Genomic DNA, 18,087 nt, shown 5'->3' on the forward strand with positions numbered 1-18,087 from the left:
ATAGAAATCTACCTACTTTTGAGATGCATAAATAATTAAACAATTACTATTTGATTGCATATAGGTTTTGAGGTGCACCGGTGACATACACACCATGTCTAGAAGAGGTGGTAGTCTCGATACCTCTCATAGTGATAGCGAGGGATCTCTAGATTCTACGGCTAGAAGCAAATGGCACCTTGATACAGGTGATTCGGAAGGTGGTCCATCCCGAATTCTTGATATAGGTGGAAAGAAATTCAAGAGAAAAGTGTGGATTTTCAAGAAAATCAAGTAGAAAAATGTGAAATTTCTTGATTTTAGTTTATGAACTATTTTTCCTATGCGTTTTTTCTTAATTTTCATGGTTGAAAAGCATGCTTTCATGGTGAATTCATGGCTGGTCAAAATGGGTATGGAGAGAGAATGATCTTGGATTGGTTTGATTTTTAGGTATGTTAGTGTTTTTAGGTGATTAATGATGTGTAGCATGAAAACAAGTGAAGAAAACCACCAAAGGTTTGGTGTCCATCAATAGCCAAATTCTCTAAGTGAATAATGAGGAAGAATGGGATGTTATTCTAGGTGATTTGATTAAAAAATAATAGTTTTTGGTATAGGAATTAATGAATTATGGAGAGAAAATTAAGTAGAAAAAATCACAGAGTTAGTGTACCATTGTTGGCCGAAAGTTCCAAGAAGAAAAGTGAAGATAAATTTTACCTAATTGTGTGTTAATTAGTTTGTGTTTGGTGAATTGAGGGATTGGAAAAGAAATGGAGCAAGTTGGAATGAAATTGGACGCATTGGCCAATTTATCGGATGAAAAATTGACTTAGGCCAATACCGGATCTAGATGGCTATTCGTGCATTTTTTTCATTTCATATCATGCATATATATATCGATCCTGAAATAGCTTATGACTGTTAGACACAATTTAATTGGAATATGTGTCATGGATTATGGCTAGGTGGTGAGCCATTGGATACGGGTAAAGGACTGTACCCGCGGACTGAAAATAAGAGTATTTCTACTCCTAATACTGTGAGTGGACAATTTATAGTCTTAAATATCTAGAGTAATTATACTTTTTTTATGCTTTTATTGGATGGTGAGTTTAAATTATAAAATATTATATTTTCTAATTAAAATATTTTTTTTAAATGAGATTTATACTAGTTTTGAAATCAAATATTGTTTTGGGAAAATTGAGTATATGGAGACTGCGTTGAATTTATGATTTTATATGTTATTGAAATTGTGGCTTATGACACTATGGTAGCGTGATGGCTAAATTTTTGGGATTGGCATGAAATATATGAACAGTTTTTGATTGGTCTCGGTAGACTGGATTACATTTTATTCGCCATATTATGCTACTGAAAATTTTATGGGTCTGGTGAAATATTAAACGGTCACTGCAGTGGTGGGGGTTTTCGTGGACTGCCTATGAGAGGGGCACGGTAACCCAATTATATACGTACCTTCGGGGGGAGATGTTGGATGAAGTATCTCTTGAGGTAAGATTTGAGTGCACCTCACGTTCAGGCCACCACGTGAGAGTGAGACTCAGCCAACGCCAAGGAACGACTGTGTGTCAGATACGAAAATATGTTTATGGGTATGAGACATTTAATAGCCTTGGTGGTCTCAGTGGGATACCTTGACTAAGGTACCCACGAGAATGATTCTGGTAAGGGTCAAGTTTGAAAAACTCATAAGTCGAGAAATTTTGACGAAAAGAAATTGTTTGGTATAGATTGAAACGAATTTTGCTTTATAAATATTATTGAGATATAACATTTTTATATTGTCTCCGTCTACTCGGCTTTAGATGCTTTTGATGGTAATTGTTTACTCACTGAGATTATGTAATCTCACCCCTCTTCTTATCTATTTTTCAAGCTCAGGACAGTTTGTTGATAGTTGATAGTTGATTAAGACAAGAATTAATCTCGGAGTTGCATCATAGAAAGTAAGGGTTCGTAACGCTACACCTTCTTGGTCAGTTGGGAGCCCACGTGTCATTGTAAACGAAATTTCATACTTTAATTATTTTTATTACTATATGAATAAATTTATTTTATTCTTACGCTACAAAAGTTATTTTAGGAAGACTTTGAAAATATTGTGTTTTAAGAAAATATAATATTTTATTTAATATTTTTATTATATTCAAATAGTTATAATTTTACTTTAAACGAATGTTTTAGACTTAAAAATTTAATTTAAATCATGAAATATGTGTTTCCACTTACATATTACATTTTTACGAATTTCAAAATTTTCGAAAAAGAAAAAAAAATGAATGATTAAAATCTCCCTGTGAGACAAAAATAAATTTTCATTATTTTTGGATGAGAGAATGGTCCATATTGTTTCAAAACACGATTTTAGTTATTGTCGATCACAAGGGAGGTAAGAAAACTGATACAAAAGCCTTGCGAGGTTTCGATCAGCATTCAGGGTAAAGAATGTCTGACGAGACTTCGCGGTGGTTGTCACGGATTCGATGGAAGTTTCAGGTCGTGACACTATACATGAGATCATGTACCAATCAATAAGTCAAATACTTTAATGTCATTAAAAATAATAGGTTGGTTTAATTAAATTTATTAGACACACACACACACACACACACACACATATATATATATATATATATATATATATATATATATATATATATATATATATTACCAAAGATTCCTTTCCCAAGGTCATGATTCTACCTCATCCATTTTAATGTTGTGCTTGGATTGCCTCTCCAACCTTTAATTCCTTGTGGTTTCCAGCAATTTCCGAGGCATCCCTTTGGTTGTTGATGGTGTTAGTGTTTAACTCTTTTGGCCTTTCCTCTTCATCGTCCTTGTTGGTTTCTCCATTTTTCAGCTCATGTTCATTATTGGAGATGCTAGCATTGCTCTGGAGGAGGATCTTTGCAGTCCAATTGCTCAATTGCTCAGTGGATGCCTCATCTGAAGACAAGTGAATCAATTAATGTAAGATTACATGAAATTTCAACTAGTTGCATTGCTTACTTATCTTTTGTACAAGTTCTACCGCTACATTCTATCTTAATTAGTATGTTTATTTATTGGGGTATTAATGTACATCTTTGGCTATTGATCATTTTCAATATATTACTTTTATCCATTCAACTTTTATTTTGTTAATTTAAGCCACCCAATTCTCAATTTGGTGAGAAAAGCCATGGTCCCTAAAGAATATTCCACAATATTTAATCAATTATATGTCACAACAATTTAAATACAGCCACACCCACATGTATTGTTTGTTTAAGACAATAAGTCCAAAACGACCAAGTTTTTGTCTCATACTTCTTAGAATGACAGGAACAACAAGGTGAGAAATCACGAGAATAAAAATCCCAATCTATAATCTATATCTATAATTTGTAATAACTATGCTTAAAAGAAACCTCAATGGGCTCATTGATCGACACTTGGCGAGTCTCTTGCCTTGACACTTGGCTCTCTCACAGCTATAGGCTTTTGGGCTTAATTGAGGGTTTTTTATTCGACCAAAGTATTGCTCTGTGACTCTCTTTTTCCTATCTTCGTCTTCGATGGACTCTAAATTTTTCTCTTTTAATATGGGGCATCAAGGCTCTTGACTTGACACTTGGTTAGATTTTGAGGCGTGGGCTTTAGGTTTATGGGATGTGGATCTGAAGTCTGATGGGTTTAAGTGTAAGTGGTTTTCAGCTTAACACATGATTGGGCTTATCGGTGTGAACTTGAGGTTTGATAAGATTAGGGTTTCAGTTGGGTTTTTGCGGTGTGGGTTCGAGGTTTGATGAGGTTGGATTTATATTAGATTTTTTTAGATTTTTCATTTTAGGGGAACGTGGTTTGTTGAATTTGTCAAAAGTCACATGCTTTTAGATTCTTCTTCATTTTCCGTCTCTCTCTTTTCTCTTCTACTGTATTATTTTATCATCTAGCTGTTTATAGGTGTATTTTTATATAAAAACACTATCACAAACACCACCATGATAATTATGGTAACAGTATATTTTATACATGTCAATGTACACCAATAATTAAATATAATAATATAATTATTATTATATATATATTTCACAAAATATTCTCAAACTCAATTATAAAAAAAAAGGCAACAAGTAGCATTATTGGCTTACCTAGTCTTGGGACAGTATGGCCTTGAGGGTGCCTAATGATGAGAGGATTGTCAAAGGCGGTGGCCAGCTCCTCCGAAGGCAACTTTAACCAGTCCTTAGCTCCTACGAAGTGCACAGATTTGACCTTGATTGTGTCTTTGTAGGCGACCTCGCATATGCTTGGCTCTCTGAATTTTGATCCGGATATTGAAACAAAAAATTGGAAGGGTGGATGCTCCTTCAACACCTTCCCCTGCATGCGTTGCCATACCTTTAGAATATCACCCAAAATGCAGAGAGAAGAAGACCTGCCTCCTAACTCAGATGCATCAATACTTGCAACTTATATTACCTGTGCCTGGTAGCCTAACAGAAGAGCACAAAGAGTTGCACCCTACAGCAAGAACAAGGGGCAATAAGAAGAGAAAACAATCTGGAAGAAACTTGTTGTGGGAACAAGTGGTGATGCATTAAAATAAAACGTACTTGTGAGAAGCCAAGCAATCCATGAAAAGGTCCTTTGGTGGTGATGTATTCACACAAGTGAGAGACGCATTCCTCCAGGTTTGTGTACTCCGTGAAATCCTTGTTGAACTGGAACCACTCAAAGTACGGAGGAGGGAATATGCCTTCGATGTCAGATTTGCCTCCAGCTGGAAATAGTCCATCAGGAAAATCCTGTATATACATGTATTGCAGTTTTGTTTATTATTATGATTTTCCAGTCTGCTAGATTTTGAACACTCTTCATTTTATTGCACTATGTTGAATATTACTACTTGAGTACCCTATTTAATTAGGAAAATTATATTATTTTATACACTGATCAGGGTCAAATAGTTGGTGTATTAATTAGTATGAAATATTAAGCAAACATACCATGTCAAAGTGACAGAAAACAGAAGGATCCCACTTGCTGATTTGCTTGTGCAGGAAACTCCCACTGGTTCTAAACCCATGAAGGCATAATATCTTCATCTTTTGTTTTTGGGCTTCCTCCATTTCCGCTCCCCTTTGTCTACGTTGATGACAATGAAGGTGTAGGGGGTCCTTTTATGACGGAAAAAGAAAGGTTGTTTCCTCATACCTAACCCAGTTCCCCGGTTAGGTGTGCTTGGTTGGTGCTGCACGGGCTTACCAAATAATATTCAGGGCTCAGCTGCCTGCCTACACCTATACTTCAATTTATAAAATCGATTGTCCAGTTTTAACATGAGAAACATAACCATGTGCCAAAAAAAAAAAAGATTTTCATTATTGCTTGGTAAGAGAAAAGCAAAAGGTAGCCTTTTTTCTATTCTTATTCACATAACCAAATCATTTCAAAATTGATAAGATTAGAAAAGAGAATGAAATGTGTGAATTAAGTCTTACAAATTTATAAAATTTTCCATCCTCTCTTAGATTTTATCTTTTTATTTCCACTTACAAAAGGGGTCATGGAAAAATAATGTAATTTTCATTTTCTTTCCTTGTATTTTTTTTCTACTATACCATGAAAAAGATAACAAAAATACATATTTTTTCTACCCACTTTTCCACCTATTCTACCAAGCACATCAACGGAAAGAAAAAAGCATGTTTTCTCTCTTCCCACATTTCCCCTCTCCCAATCTTTACCCTACAAGAATATAGAGGGAAAGCATGTGATGGAAGTGATCATTCATCACTAAAACTTAGGTCACCAGTGCTGTCAAGTTACAACAATAACTTCTAAACTCAGGCACTGCAAAACAGTAAAAGGAACATTTTGAAGCAAAACAATGGAAGCTATAAATTCCCTCAATTTCATTTGTGTTTCCGCAGATCTAACCCTCCTGTCTGTACCCTTTGCAAAATAAGCCATACACAGGTTGCCTCAGAAAGCCTGTAAGAGATAGGACAGTGTAAATAGAAAACTATATCAAAAATATGTCTTTGGAACAAGTGACAGAAAATGACAGCTTTTAATACTTGAAGTTTCATTCTTTAATCTCCGTTAGTGCCCCTACAATCTCCATATCTAAACAGGATACACTTATTTGGGGCCAACAATCACAAATTGGTTGGACATGTAATTAAATAATTTTTAACATCTTTTCTGTTAACACAAGAACTTCCAATAAGTAGCTTCAAAAGTTTCTCCACAGCTAACAATGTGGGAAAATAAAGCTTAACAATTACAAATGGTATCCAAATGTTGCTTAGTTTTAGCATGGAAAAAGAAGACTAAGGGAGGGCAGCTTATATTTGTTGTGTTGGGCATGCACTTAAATTTAATGTGCAGCCAAGGAACCTAGGAGAATAGAAGATACCTTCTCCAGGGAAAACCTTAGGAACGAAATATGAGAGGGTAGGTACAGCAGAATCCACTGCTCCAGCACTGCATAAGAAAAAAAACACATCTGAATAGATGGTTGGAAACATGAATTGCTGCTAGTTGCCTGTTGCCACAGAGATTTAAAATCTATACCATTTTTTACCAGAATTTAAAAAACATAATAAGATACTAGTTAGGTCCAGAAACTCATGTACACAGATTCAAAGCATGACATATATAAAGAGTGCTAAAAAAACCATCAAGCGCTCATTCATTGACCTAACAGTCCAAATCAACATGTAAGAGGAATGATGAGGGTTTACCACAGAAAGCAATGGTCCCTGTTTAAACTTGTCATGAAAGGAAAACGCAATTGGCTTTGGATTGCTGCCAGGCCCTCTGATAAAACCACTGAATTCATATTACAGAAACAAATATATAAATTAGCTGTTACATATATTCAGAACACCCCCACCCACCCACCCCCCCCCCCCCAAAAAAAAAAAAAAAAAATGGAGGAGATAATGATCTCATTTAGATCATTTGACTTGGCATTCAATGACTATGGAGTGCTCCATGAAAGCTGTATGCAGTAACATTTTTTGTAACCAAAATGTCAAGCATCTGGTAAGATAAGCAGAAGCTCACATTAGTGATGCAGAAATCAAGGGATTCCTCCTTGTGTCATATAATGCAATGAGACCTTTGTAAATGTCATCCCCTCCTTTATACGATACTGCTAATCGCTCTCCAGAAGCATCCCAGGCTATCTTCTCAATTCCCTGACTGCATGACAAAATATTTGAGATCAATTTAACTAGGCAGAAGAATATTCTATGCATGAAATCATATGAAATAATAAACTTAAGCTTGAGAAAAGCTATAGACCCTGATGAAGAGAAGTCCGTAAACATCTGCACAGATATTTAGAAGACTTGTCGAGGCTAGTAATAATTCGAAAGGCTCAATTTGGACAATCACGAGAATAGAAGTTGGGAGCTTTGATAGCCAATTAGCAATTGGTACTGACTCTTAATATACGTATCTTTAAGTAAAATGGATTGCAGAATTTATTTTTATCTATCAATGATTTAATGAGGTAGGGGTATTTTAATTAATTTATAGTATATCGTTTGGCAAAGGTGAGATGATGGTGTTTAAGTCTTGTTTTCATTTTTCTTTTTATTATTATGACACCCTTGTTTGATGTCCAACAGTTGGTTTCTGTTTGGAGTCCATCTTTATTGAACCTAGAACAGATGCTTCATGTGATTTGATGAAAAAATTACATCTTACCTCAAAGTGGTTAGAACATAATTTTATTTTCATGTGGTTTCCGAAGTGGCAAACATAAGACCATGTGGTTTAAATAGATAATCAAAAGAATTCTGCTATTTAATCTTTAACAAAGTGGCTGAACTGCCCCCATCTACATATTTTAACATTTTAAATTCTTTAACATTTTTTTTCTTATAAAAGGTGAAATAGTTGTATGAAAATCTGAAATCCAACTTGATGGTTATCTACATAATTTTTCCACATTTTTCGAAGGCTGACTATAAGGATAGTTTAGTCATTCTTATTTCTAGGAAAATGAGATCTGAAAGAAAAACCCTCTGTAAGTAAAGAAAGAAACCTCACAAGGTTAGTTCCACTATTTTTAAACCACAAGGAACTAAAATGGGTAAAACATACCTAGTAATTTTCCCTTAATTCTGAGAGTTGAGAGAACTATTTTTATAGACATTTCTTAGCTACTATGCTATTAGATGTGAAGCTATATTTCTAAGTTAACCTAGACAACTGCCCACTTTACTTGTACAACTTGCATAACAAACTTTCCAAACTTGATGCTCTTCATCCAACCTTAATCCCCATCCTACACATTTTTTCCCTCAAATGATCCCAGATTAGCCTCCAAACCTTTTTCAATTGTTCTAGCTTGGGTTAATTACACATTTGGTATAATTACTTTTTTTCCCTCTTTCACCTTCCACCACATCAAAAAAAAAATCACTTACTAATCTGAAAAAATTAATTTACTTCCTCCGCTACAAAAATGCCTTTCTCTGAGACTAAATTCCCTTCAGTGAAAACCCATTTTCTCATGTACATATATAGAAGATAAGATAGGCACATGTACAAGCAAACTTAAAATCTCATTCTTGAGAGCAGTCAAAAACCCCAAATCTCTAATATAATGAGCAGCAACCCTAAGGCTTGATAAAAAAAAAAGAGGGAAACAAACCCATAAGGTAAACCTAAAATCTCAACAAACAGCTCCAAAACTTTCAATTTTGCTAGCAATCTTTTATCCCTTTGGATGCTCTCACATACTATAAGCAACCTAACCCCATCAGGAGTTTAGGACTTGTTCAGAACCTTCTCAAGTCTTAAACCTAAGGGTCATATTTAGATATAATTATCTCACACTCCCCGCAACTCATGAAACTTGAATTGGAGGCACATTGAAGCAGCAATTGCAAATTCCCAAGAGGTGGTGAGAGTTAGTAAATGTTGATTGTTGGGTTAAAACAAATGCAAAGAGAATAGAAGATCACTGAAATTATATGTTATTTGCATTTTAAGGATCTTTAATTTTAAATTTTTATTTCTTAACAAGATGATGACATGTGGTTCACTGATAGTATAGGATATATACACAAACAGTGCATCAAATATAAATTTATTTAACAATTACCTTACACTCTTCCGTCTTTCCTCTCTCACCAAACAAGATAACTAGGAAAATTATCCTTATCCTGTCATTAAGCTAACAAACTAAGACATAAAATCATCTCCACTCAACTCTCTTTATCTTCCTAGATCACCTTCTCCCTCCATCTAAGCTCTCAAAGGCATGCAAAGGCATTAAAATATCCATCTGCTATGCTATTATCCCAATGCAATACCACCCAAGTTGACTCTGAAAGTCAACAACCAGAAGATACCCGACATGTATCCAAAATTATCCGAGCACAAAACAACTCAGACCTGAAAAATACAAAAAACCCAAAACGACTAGAAACCTGTAACTACCTAATGCCATAACCGGAAATGACCCCAATTGTAACTTAATGACCTTTTACAAAATGCAAAATGATCAAATTATGAAGTTATTTTTCCCCCTTAATTAAAATTAATATAAACTTGTTTGAGTAGGAAGAGACCACAAACTAGAAGAAAGAAAGGGAGGCTTTTTGTCATTTCAAGAAGGGAAAAAAAAAGAAAAAGAAAGAAAGAAAGCACATAAGCTGGCTGAGTTGGCAGCCATTCTTTTTCATTTTGGTTCTCATTCAACCTGCCTCTTTCCATTTGGTTTTGAGTTGTTTTTCTAATTAAAGGGTTTTACACTTTTATGTTTTGAATATGGATAAACATATCTACTACTAATCATGAGCTGAGATATAAATTAAAAGTAGATTAATATTATTGAATCAATTAGCTTATAACTTTTAAATATATGATTTCTTATTGTTTATAGTAAATATTAAGATTAGGCCCATTAAATTATAACCAATTATACTTATTAACTTTAATAAAAAAAATATAAATTCCTTATATATGAAACTAATAGTCAAGTGTTAAAATAGAGTCAAAACAACTTAATAAATGCCCCAATGGCAAATGTTAAGATTATACCAACATTGCATCAATAATCAATTAGTTTTAAATATCATCACTTTGTATAATTTGTAAGTATTAACATTAAGTCAATTAATTGACTAATTTAACTCATATCACTTGTTTTCAATAATGTGGTACTCTTTTTAACAATGTCTATTGTTCAACATTCCAGCTGAATTATACATTAAAAAAATTCTAACAGGAAACTTTCAATCAAACTAATACATCTAAAAAAACAAATAAAACCAAGACAAGTCATTTTTAGGACTCCACTACAATCTCGATACCAAGTTAGATCAGCCTTGAATCAAACATTTTAACTATCATTATTTGCTCTAATTCTTAAGCATAAAGATTAGACCAATTAATTAGTTAGTCTTGTTGAGTTATTTTTAATAAATAGTTTTGTTTTTAATAATATTCATTATTTAATGTTCCAATGGAATTTTTACAATTGGATTACACATCTAAAATTTTTAAAACCAAAACAATTAACATTATGGATTAATTATGCACTTGGTAGCTGAACTATAATCAAATGTTCAATTTAATATTTAAAGTTTAAAGATGTACATTTAGGTAATATGAATTTGTTTTCATTAACCATATTACACATCCCACTAACTCCTTTAAGCCTATGTATGATGTGTCTCATAAAGCCAATAAACGTGCCAAGTGTCCATATAATGCCATGTTCTTAGTGAAAATTTCCCTCTCTTTAACCCATGGCATGGTAATGGACCCCACTGATAATGTGGCAAAATGGCATGGCATTGTATGAACACTGGCGTGATTTATTGGCTATTTGGGACACACCAAACTTTGGCTTAATAGAGACAGTGGAGATGTCTAATATGGTTAACAGAAGCAAGATTCAAGTACCTAATTGTGCATTTTTAAACTTTACGTACCAAAGTGAATATTTAACTATAGTTCAAGTACCAAATGCATAATTATTAACTAGCAAAATATTTATTATTCTATATAATTATAGAAAAAAGCAGACTTCTTATTATCATTATTTACTTTCAGCTAACTCCAGACTTTTTATTTCTTCTTTTTGGTTTTTTTCATTTTGGTGGTTAAGTTGGAGGATTCATACTCAAGACCTCTATTTGCAAGTTGGATGTGGCTACAATCAAGCTGTTACCTTGACCTAAGCAGGAGTTATTTTAATAATAATATTTCCACAAAGTATTTTACAAATTAAAAATAACAGGAACTAGAAAGTAACTTCCAATACCTGCCTGTCAAAGATATTATCTCTGGCAAATCAACCGGTAATAAGTGGGCATCTGAAGAGAGTCATCAAGGAGAAGAAATTAAACTCTGCCACTTGCACTATAAAGCTTCAATCTACAACTAAAACAATAACATCCACAGAAACTGGTTTCAAATATTAAATATCAAAGCATGAACTTTATAAAAAACCAAGTTGGTAAGCATGCTCAAATACTTTGCTTTAAAAGCACGTCCAGCCAATCTCCCTTGTATTATTTGTCTCTGACATCTAGGTCAACATGGTATAATGAGCTCTCAACAATTGTGGAAAGTGTTTTTCACTAAAATTTCTAAAACCATAAGAATGGCAATTGTAGGCGTCATTGGCATTTTAAAGTTTTTATGGTTTACCCACTCGTCTCAATTAAAAGGATGGCTTAAATAAGAGAGAGAGAGAGAGAGAGAGAGAGAGATCTGATCGGTGGAGAGAAGATATATTACTGAAATGTTAGATATTTATTGATAATTTTTGAAGAAACACACATAAAGATGGAACTTATTGGTGATCTTAAGGTGCTTAGCAACATGTCCGGTCTTAAATTTTAGACAAAATGATCAACTTCCTAAAATGAAATTATGTCCAGTAAAAAGCAAACAACATTAAAAGTAAAGTAGAGTTTTACCTTGAAAGAAAAGCAAAGTTAAAAGAAAGAAATAAAGAATTTGAAAATAGAAAGATCCAATCTTGCCTGAAGCAAATGATAGAATACCACAGAAGTAAGAAAAAATTAAACAGAAATGCAATGTCAAAGTATGCTGCTGAGAAGGCCAACTAAACGAGCGTGTGCAGTTCCTCTACCCACCACAGGGAAGGCACAACACCAAGTGCAAACAAAGAGGGTGGGAGAAAAGGGAAACTTTTTTCTTATTTCTACTTTCCAAAAAGAAATTATCTGTCGAATGTAAACTACAATCCTCAATATCACCAATACAAGACCAAAATTTGAAAGCTCATTAACACCATGTTTGGGAACCATGAGGAGAAGGGAAGGAGAGGAAAGGGAGGGGCAAGGAGAGGGTACAGTTCCACTTGTTTGGATACCATAAAAAAAGAAGGGAAAGGGGAGGGAGGGGTAAATTACCAACCTTGTTTGGTTCATGAGAGAAAGAGAAGGGAATGACAACTTATTATGTCATATTACTATTTTATTCTTATAACTTCAAAAAAAAAAATAATAATAATAATAAGGTAATTTTGTCTTTGCAGTAAAAAATTTTAATGAAAAAGGAGAAAATAAAAAACGAATGTAACAAATTCTTTTCTTTTTTACTTTTTTTGTGGATAGCAAATTCTCTTAAAAACGAGAAAATAAAAGAAGAGAAAAGAAAATGAAGGAAAAGAAAGAAAGAATAGAACATGAACCAAAAATGATATAAATAAAATGGTAGCAACTTTGTAATCACAGTATTAACAACAATAAAAAATGGTAAAAGAAAAAAAACTCAGAAACAGGGGGAAACCCCAAAAATAGAAAAACTCAAAAACTAAAGCCCAAAAGAAATAACAATCCTCGTCAATATTTATACTTCGATTTTCTCTTTGTTCCACATAATTACATGCAAGTTTCCTATTCCACCGCAAAGCTTATATTGATGGATGGCAGCAATTCTTTACATATAGCTTACATACCCAATGAAGGAGGCTTTGATGCAAAGTGTATAGAACCCAACGTTGAGGACCTAGAGAAAGCAAGCAGGACCATACGACCATCAGGATCCCAGGTTGCACCCTGACAACAACACACAATTGATCACTTAACAAGCAAATTCTAATGTCATATCAGTCATATCCAACAGAATCCTGTTTATGATAAAATTATAAGAACCACAAGCTGACAAACTATAATGCATCAATAACTATAACAATATAGGACTTTATCCCCTTCGAGGTAATAAAAAGAGAGGTCAAATATTAGTAAAAAAGTATATTAGTTTTTCCAAAACAATGCCATGAAAATATAACCCTTTCATACTCCAATATACTAGCAACCAAGCATGCAATGCAAATGGTAAAATGGCATACTGTTATATTTACCGATCACTCCGCTCCATCTAAAATTTTGTCAACTATCTTCAAGAGTGAATTAGATAAGTTAAAGGGCAAATTGAATTGCTTTGACTAGTTAGAAGGATTAAAACATGAAAATGACAACAAGGGGAGCTAGATGAGTAACATGTATTGCCAATGAGCAATGATAGTATCCCATCTGAATTAATTATTACAACTACTAGAGGGAACTTTTACATAAGATTCACATGGAACATATAACATTTTCATAGAAAGAGGTTTTTGAATTATATAAAGGTAGCAATTCTTTTAATGAAACATAATATGATCCGAAATAAATTGAATGGATTATATGACCAGCTTCACTTCTACACCACTAATGTTAAAAGCAAGCTAAGTCAATTATGCACCATTCAATGCCATTTGCAAGCATAGTTTAGACATTTTTATACTCAAAGTTATCACGAAGAAGTATACCCATAAGGAAAATTCTGAAGGAAAGATGAACTCATAACATACTTACCAACCTGAACATACGGTTTTTAATTCCAAACTACATAGCTTAAGTTTGAAGAACAAAAGGTGGAAACTGAATACCTTTTTGGAAAATTACCATAAAACTCAGAATCCAAGAGAAAATTGAAACAGATAATAAAATGAAAAAAGTGTAATAATGATTCAAGCAGCTATTAGACAACATCTCTATGTCTAGCGAACTGTAACCTTTAATAAACAATGTTCAATGATTTAAAAATGATATCACTTACCGTGACAAAACCGCTGGATGAAGACCACGGTTCAGATGTCCATGTGTTTGTCTCCCAGAGGTAAAAGGTTCCATCACTGCAACAGGACAGAGACTTTAGCCTAGATGTTTGGTTAAAATTAGACATAAAACATCGCAAAGTTTATGTCCATACAATTTTCCAGCAAAAAAGTAATCTCCAGTCGGAGACCATTTAAGCACTGATGTTCCCCCTAATCCCCGTCGGATGGGTGTCCCAATACCTGGAAATTACAAGAAATATCATTACTCCAAAATAAAGACTAAAATCTCCAAAGAAATAATGCCTACATGAACATAAATATTTAAGATGACAATAGAAACTATATCCAGGCAAACTGCTTATACTATGATGATCATTTAGGTTTGTCAAGGAAGAAATTGCAAAAGGTATCCATTAACAGCACTTCACATCATCTTCAAATCTAACAGCACGTAAATAGTCCAAGGTCCTCTAGATGCCCTGCATCAGTATATATTTCATGTTGTAATTTCCAACCATCTTGCACATTCTGTTGCTCATAAGACTGAATTGACGAGAATGAACAATGATGAGTCTTGGAGGAATTAGTAATTATACTCTTGTTAAAAAACTAACTACGTAAAGGTTCCAGAAGCAAAAGAGTACAAAGTGGATATATCTTGATTATAAAAAAGTATGTTCAAACAACAAGTTGAGTGCACAATGATTTAGGACAGCTGGGTGCTTAGGGTTTTATGGAAGCTTCTTGAATTATTAAGAAAAGAGAGGAAATTGAATGAAGAAGTCCTAAAGTTCTGTAGGAGTCAGACCAAAGGTTTTTTGTTTTTGTTCTTTTGTCCAATGCTTGGGCTACACAAGAAGGTGTAACTCCCCATTCTATAAATTGCCAATAAGTTTATCATACCTAAGGTTGAGTGCATCATCACAATCAAATGCACCAGAAATTCTTTGATAGTAATTTTATCCTCAAAAGAAAGATTGCATACATATATGTAGACTCCTAGCATGCATAATCTAATAAGAACTAGCACTCCTAATACAACATCAACTTCAACGAATATTTAGACTCTCCAATTAGGAAGCTATCCAATTTAGAAACCAACCTATACGGAAACTTCAGTAAGAACAACTATAAATATAAAAACAAGAATAAGACTATAGACTTAAAACCTGAAATCTCCAACAAACTAAAAAAAATACCCAACACTTAAAGTTCTAAAAAAAAAAAACCTGCAACCTTGAACTTAAAGAATCAGAAACAAACTACAAGGTGTTGACTTAAAATTAATAATATTAAAAATATAAAAAAAAAAAAACCCTGCAACCTTTAACTTAAACAATCATAATTTAAAAAAAAAAAAAAACCAACCTTAAGAATTATAAAGAATCATAATTTATTTAAAAGTAACTAATCAGCCTATCCAAACTCCCAACTAAGTTCATCATCAACCGATATGTATCAAATTACAGGGTGCTTCATCGAAAGGGTTACGATTGCTTGTTAACATTTGAATTAAAAAATAGTTCAAGAGAAACTAACTGTCATAAATATACCTTGGGCAACATCCCAAATTGTGAATGATGAGCTTTCATATGAGGCAGAGGCCAAATACGTAGACAAACGTTATGGAAAACATTTGAATAGTTAAATAAACAACATTTCTACTCCTACCTTCAACTCCCAAGCATAATCTTGTTAATGAATTATAGCAATAAAAGATAAATCAATATCACAAGAGTATTCATTTCTGGATATCTTCCATCAGGACTCCAAGAAAGTGCACTTATTTGTTCATCATGAGGACTTCGAAAAAAATCCACCAGAGTCCACCGAGTCCCAGAGCCTCTAGAGAGTGCCCCTAAGAATGAAGCAGAACCAGATCTAACTGATGCTGCATTCCCTGGATAAGATGCCGCCCAAATGCAAATTCCACCCCTGAAGATCAAAAAAGCATTGAGAAGTTAAGCATAAAATATCAACCGTATTTGAGTTAAACGAATATATTATAATTTTAATAACAACTTGGAAAAACAGGATACTTGCTTGCATGCCACAGAAAGCAACTTTCCACCATTTGGCCTCCACTCTAGAACTTTAACATCTCTTTGGGAGTCACTTGTTAAAATGCATGGCTCCTTCCCTGCTGTTCAAAATATTCAATATAAAAGTAACATTTGTATGCATCTAAAAGTGGCCAAGTGAAGTGATTTTGTTTCACAAAAAAGAAGGAACGAAAACTAGGAGAGAACCAAACAAAGGATAAAAATAAGTTAATGACATTTTGCACAGAATAATATAATAAGTTGCCCACCGGAATCTTCATAATCACGAACAGTAACTTGATTCGAGGCAGAGATAAATGCAAGGATATGTTTGTGTTGATGCCAGCTCACACCTTGGAGAGCAACTTCTGGTAACAAATCAATCTATACAGCTTATCAAATGAGACTGCAGACTTGAAAAATTAAAACCACCTTCTCTTTCAACACTATTTGTGCATGCGCTTTCGAGAGTAACTAAAACAATTAAACTATCTCTAAGATAAATAAGTCAGATAAATAGGTAATCAACTATGGTTATCAAATCTCTTCATGGTATACAAATATCTTCCTAGGCCAATCCAAGAAAGATTAACTGTGTCTGACAAGCACTTGGTATAGCCTGTAAGCATTAGCACATAAAAAACCAGCATTGCTATTTAAAGATAAGAATTTCACAATAAAAAAGGTTTTATTTAAATAATGATTCGAGGACAAAAATGCTGGTTCTCAAATAAGTGTTATTCAGATTAATGGCATTGCCATTTACGGGTGGCCCTTCAAGGTAAAGCTCATGGTAGTTCAACAATTGCAGGAGGGAAAAAAGGTGATCAACCAGGTAACAAATTTATTATAATATTGGCCAAAAAATTATCATGCTGGCATATTTCTGATTGTATGGAAGAAAGCTTTCAAATTAGAAGTATAAAATAGATTAATTTTGGGCAACTCTAACCATCAATTTATATCCAACAACTACTAAAACAAACATTATAGGTATATGAGAAAACGCTTAAAAATATAAATCGTGAAAGAAATAAAAACTCACATCATTAGGTTGAAAAATGTGTTTGAGGGAGCTAGCAATCATTCCCTGCAACGAGATTTTATAAGTGAAAACTTACTAGAAAAGAGAGGAAAAAGATATTCCAGTAGAAAGGAAGGAAGCCCACCAATCCTTTGGGTTGAGAGTTGGCGGCATTTGTCGTGGGTTGAGGTTGCGTGGGATCCTCCACCGACTGAAATGGAACCGGACTGAACACCATTCCCTGTACATAGCCAAAGATTGAAATTCCAGATATGACGAATATTCAAGCAGCAAAACTAATATATTAACAACGTACAAGAAGCTTTCCGTAAGTGTCCTTGGCTCCATCATCCGACAGGGCCTCCGCAGCAACTGCATAGTAATACTGTAGCTGTTAACCATTTAAAAAGGTACAAAAAATTGGGAGCGAGGTTTCTGGTATTTCTGTGTACTATGTGGATGAGAGAAGGAGAAAGAGGTACCTAAATCTCGGTTGATTTCACAGATGGTAACCGACCCAGGCTGTGGAAACGAAGGCATTGTCGCCGACTCTTTCCTCCTTTGTTGTTTCAAAGCGGAACGAAAGAAAGAGGAGTAAGAAGTTTTAAGTGTCAACCGGGCAAGTCTTGTACTATAATTTTTTCACCAATTTAGTCTATTTATTTCAAAATTGGTCAATTTAGTCCTGTTCTCTACGATTTTGTGCGATCAATTTCTCTACCTCTGTCCAAACTATTAAAGGTGTTAATAAAATGATGACATGTCAAATGATGCTAACATAGCACTGATGTGTCAGACCAAAAAAGATTTGAAAAAAGAAATTTTACTATATCAATTTCTTTGTGCCATGTAATAAAGACCACATTAAACAAAATTGTAGAGTATATGAACAAAATTTGAGATATTCATGTATG

General features: G+C 33.8%; 2 protein-coding genes across 4 annotated transcripts in view; both read right to left on the reverse strand.

The window, feature by feature from the left end:
- Positions 1–5,169, reverse strand: part of LOC18598698 (dihydrofolate reductase) — a 14,864-nt gene extending 9,695 nt beyond the window's left edge. The window contains exons 1-6 of one of the 2 annotated variants that reach the window (XM_007028327.2): positions 5,004–5,169; positions 4,611–4,802; positions 4,477–4,518; positions 4,146–4,377; positions 2,713–2,958; positions 2,307–2,514 (exon numbers count right to left, since the gene is read on the reverse strand). In XM_007028327.2, coding sequence (XP_007028389.2) covers positions 2,723–2,958; positions 4,146–4,377; positions 4,477–4,518; positions 4,611–4,802; positions 5,004–5,126 — 825 coding nt within the window. In that variant the 5' untranslated portion in view covers positions 5,127–5,169 and the 3' untranslated portion in view covers positions 2,307–2,514; positions 2,713–2,722. Of the gene's footprint in view, positions 1–2,306; positions 2,515–2,712; positions 2,959–4,145; positions 4,378–4,476; positions 4,519–4,610; positions 4,803–5,003 lie in introns of those variants that run through there. The other variant, XM_018120526.1, reaches the window with a different exon arrangement.
- LOC18598699 (aladin) lies at positions 5,759–17,779 on the reverse strand. 2 transcript variants are annotated; one of them, XM_007028331.2, is made up of 16 exons: positions 17,656–17,779; positions 17,490–17,545; positions 17,319–17,414; positions 17,195–17,239; positions 16,419–16,533; positions 16,151–16,247; positions 15,863–16,042; positions 15,661–15,719; positions 14,260–14,347; positions 14,107–14,182; positions 12,962–13,061; positions 11,294–11,345; positions 7,072–7,209; positions 6,747–6,834; positions 6,419–6,486; positions 5,759–5,991 (listed from the first exon to the last, which is right to left on the reverse strand). In XM_007028331.2, the coding sequence occupies exons 1-15, from the start codon at positions 17,711–17,713 to the stop codon at positions 6,436–6,438; spliced, it is 1,299 nt and encodes a 432-aa protein (XP_007028393.1). In that variant the 5' UTR covers positions 17,714–17,779; the 3' UTR covers positions 5,759–5,991; positions 6,419–6,435. The 2 variants fall into 2 exon arrangements, with proteins under 2 accessions (XP_007028393.1, XP_007028392.1); XM_007028330.2 differs by having other exon boundaries at positions 16,151–16,250.

The sequence above is a fragment of the Theobroma cacao genome, chromosome 5 (assembly GCF_000208745.1).
Source record: "Theobroma cacao cultivar B97-61/B2 chromosome 5, Criollo_cocoa_genome_V2, whole genome shotgun sequence".
Taxonomy (NCBI): domain Eukaryota; kingdom Viridiplantae; phylum Streptophyta; class Magnoliopsida; order Malvales; family Malvaceae; genus Theobroma; species Theobroma cacao.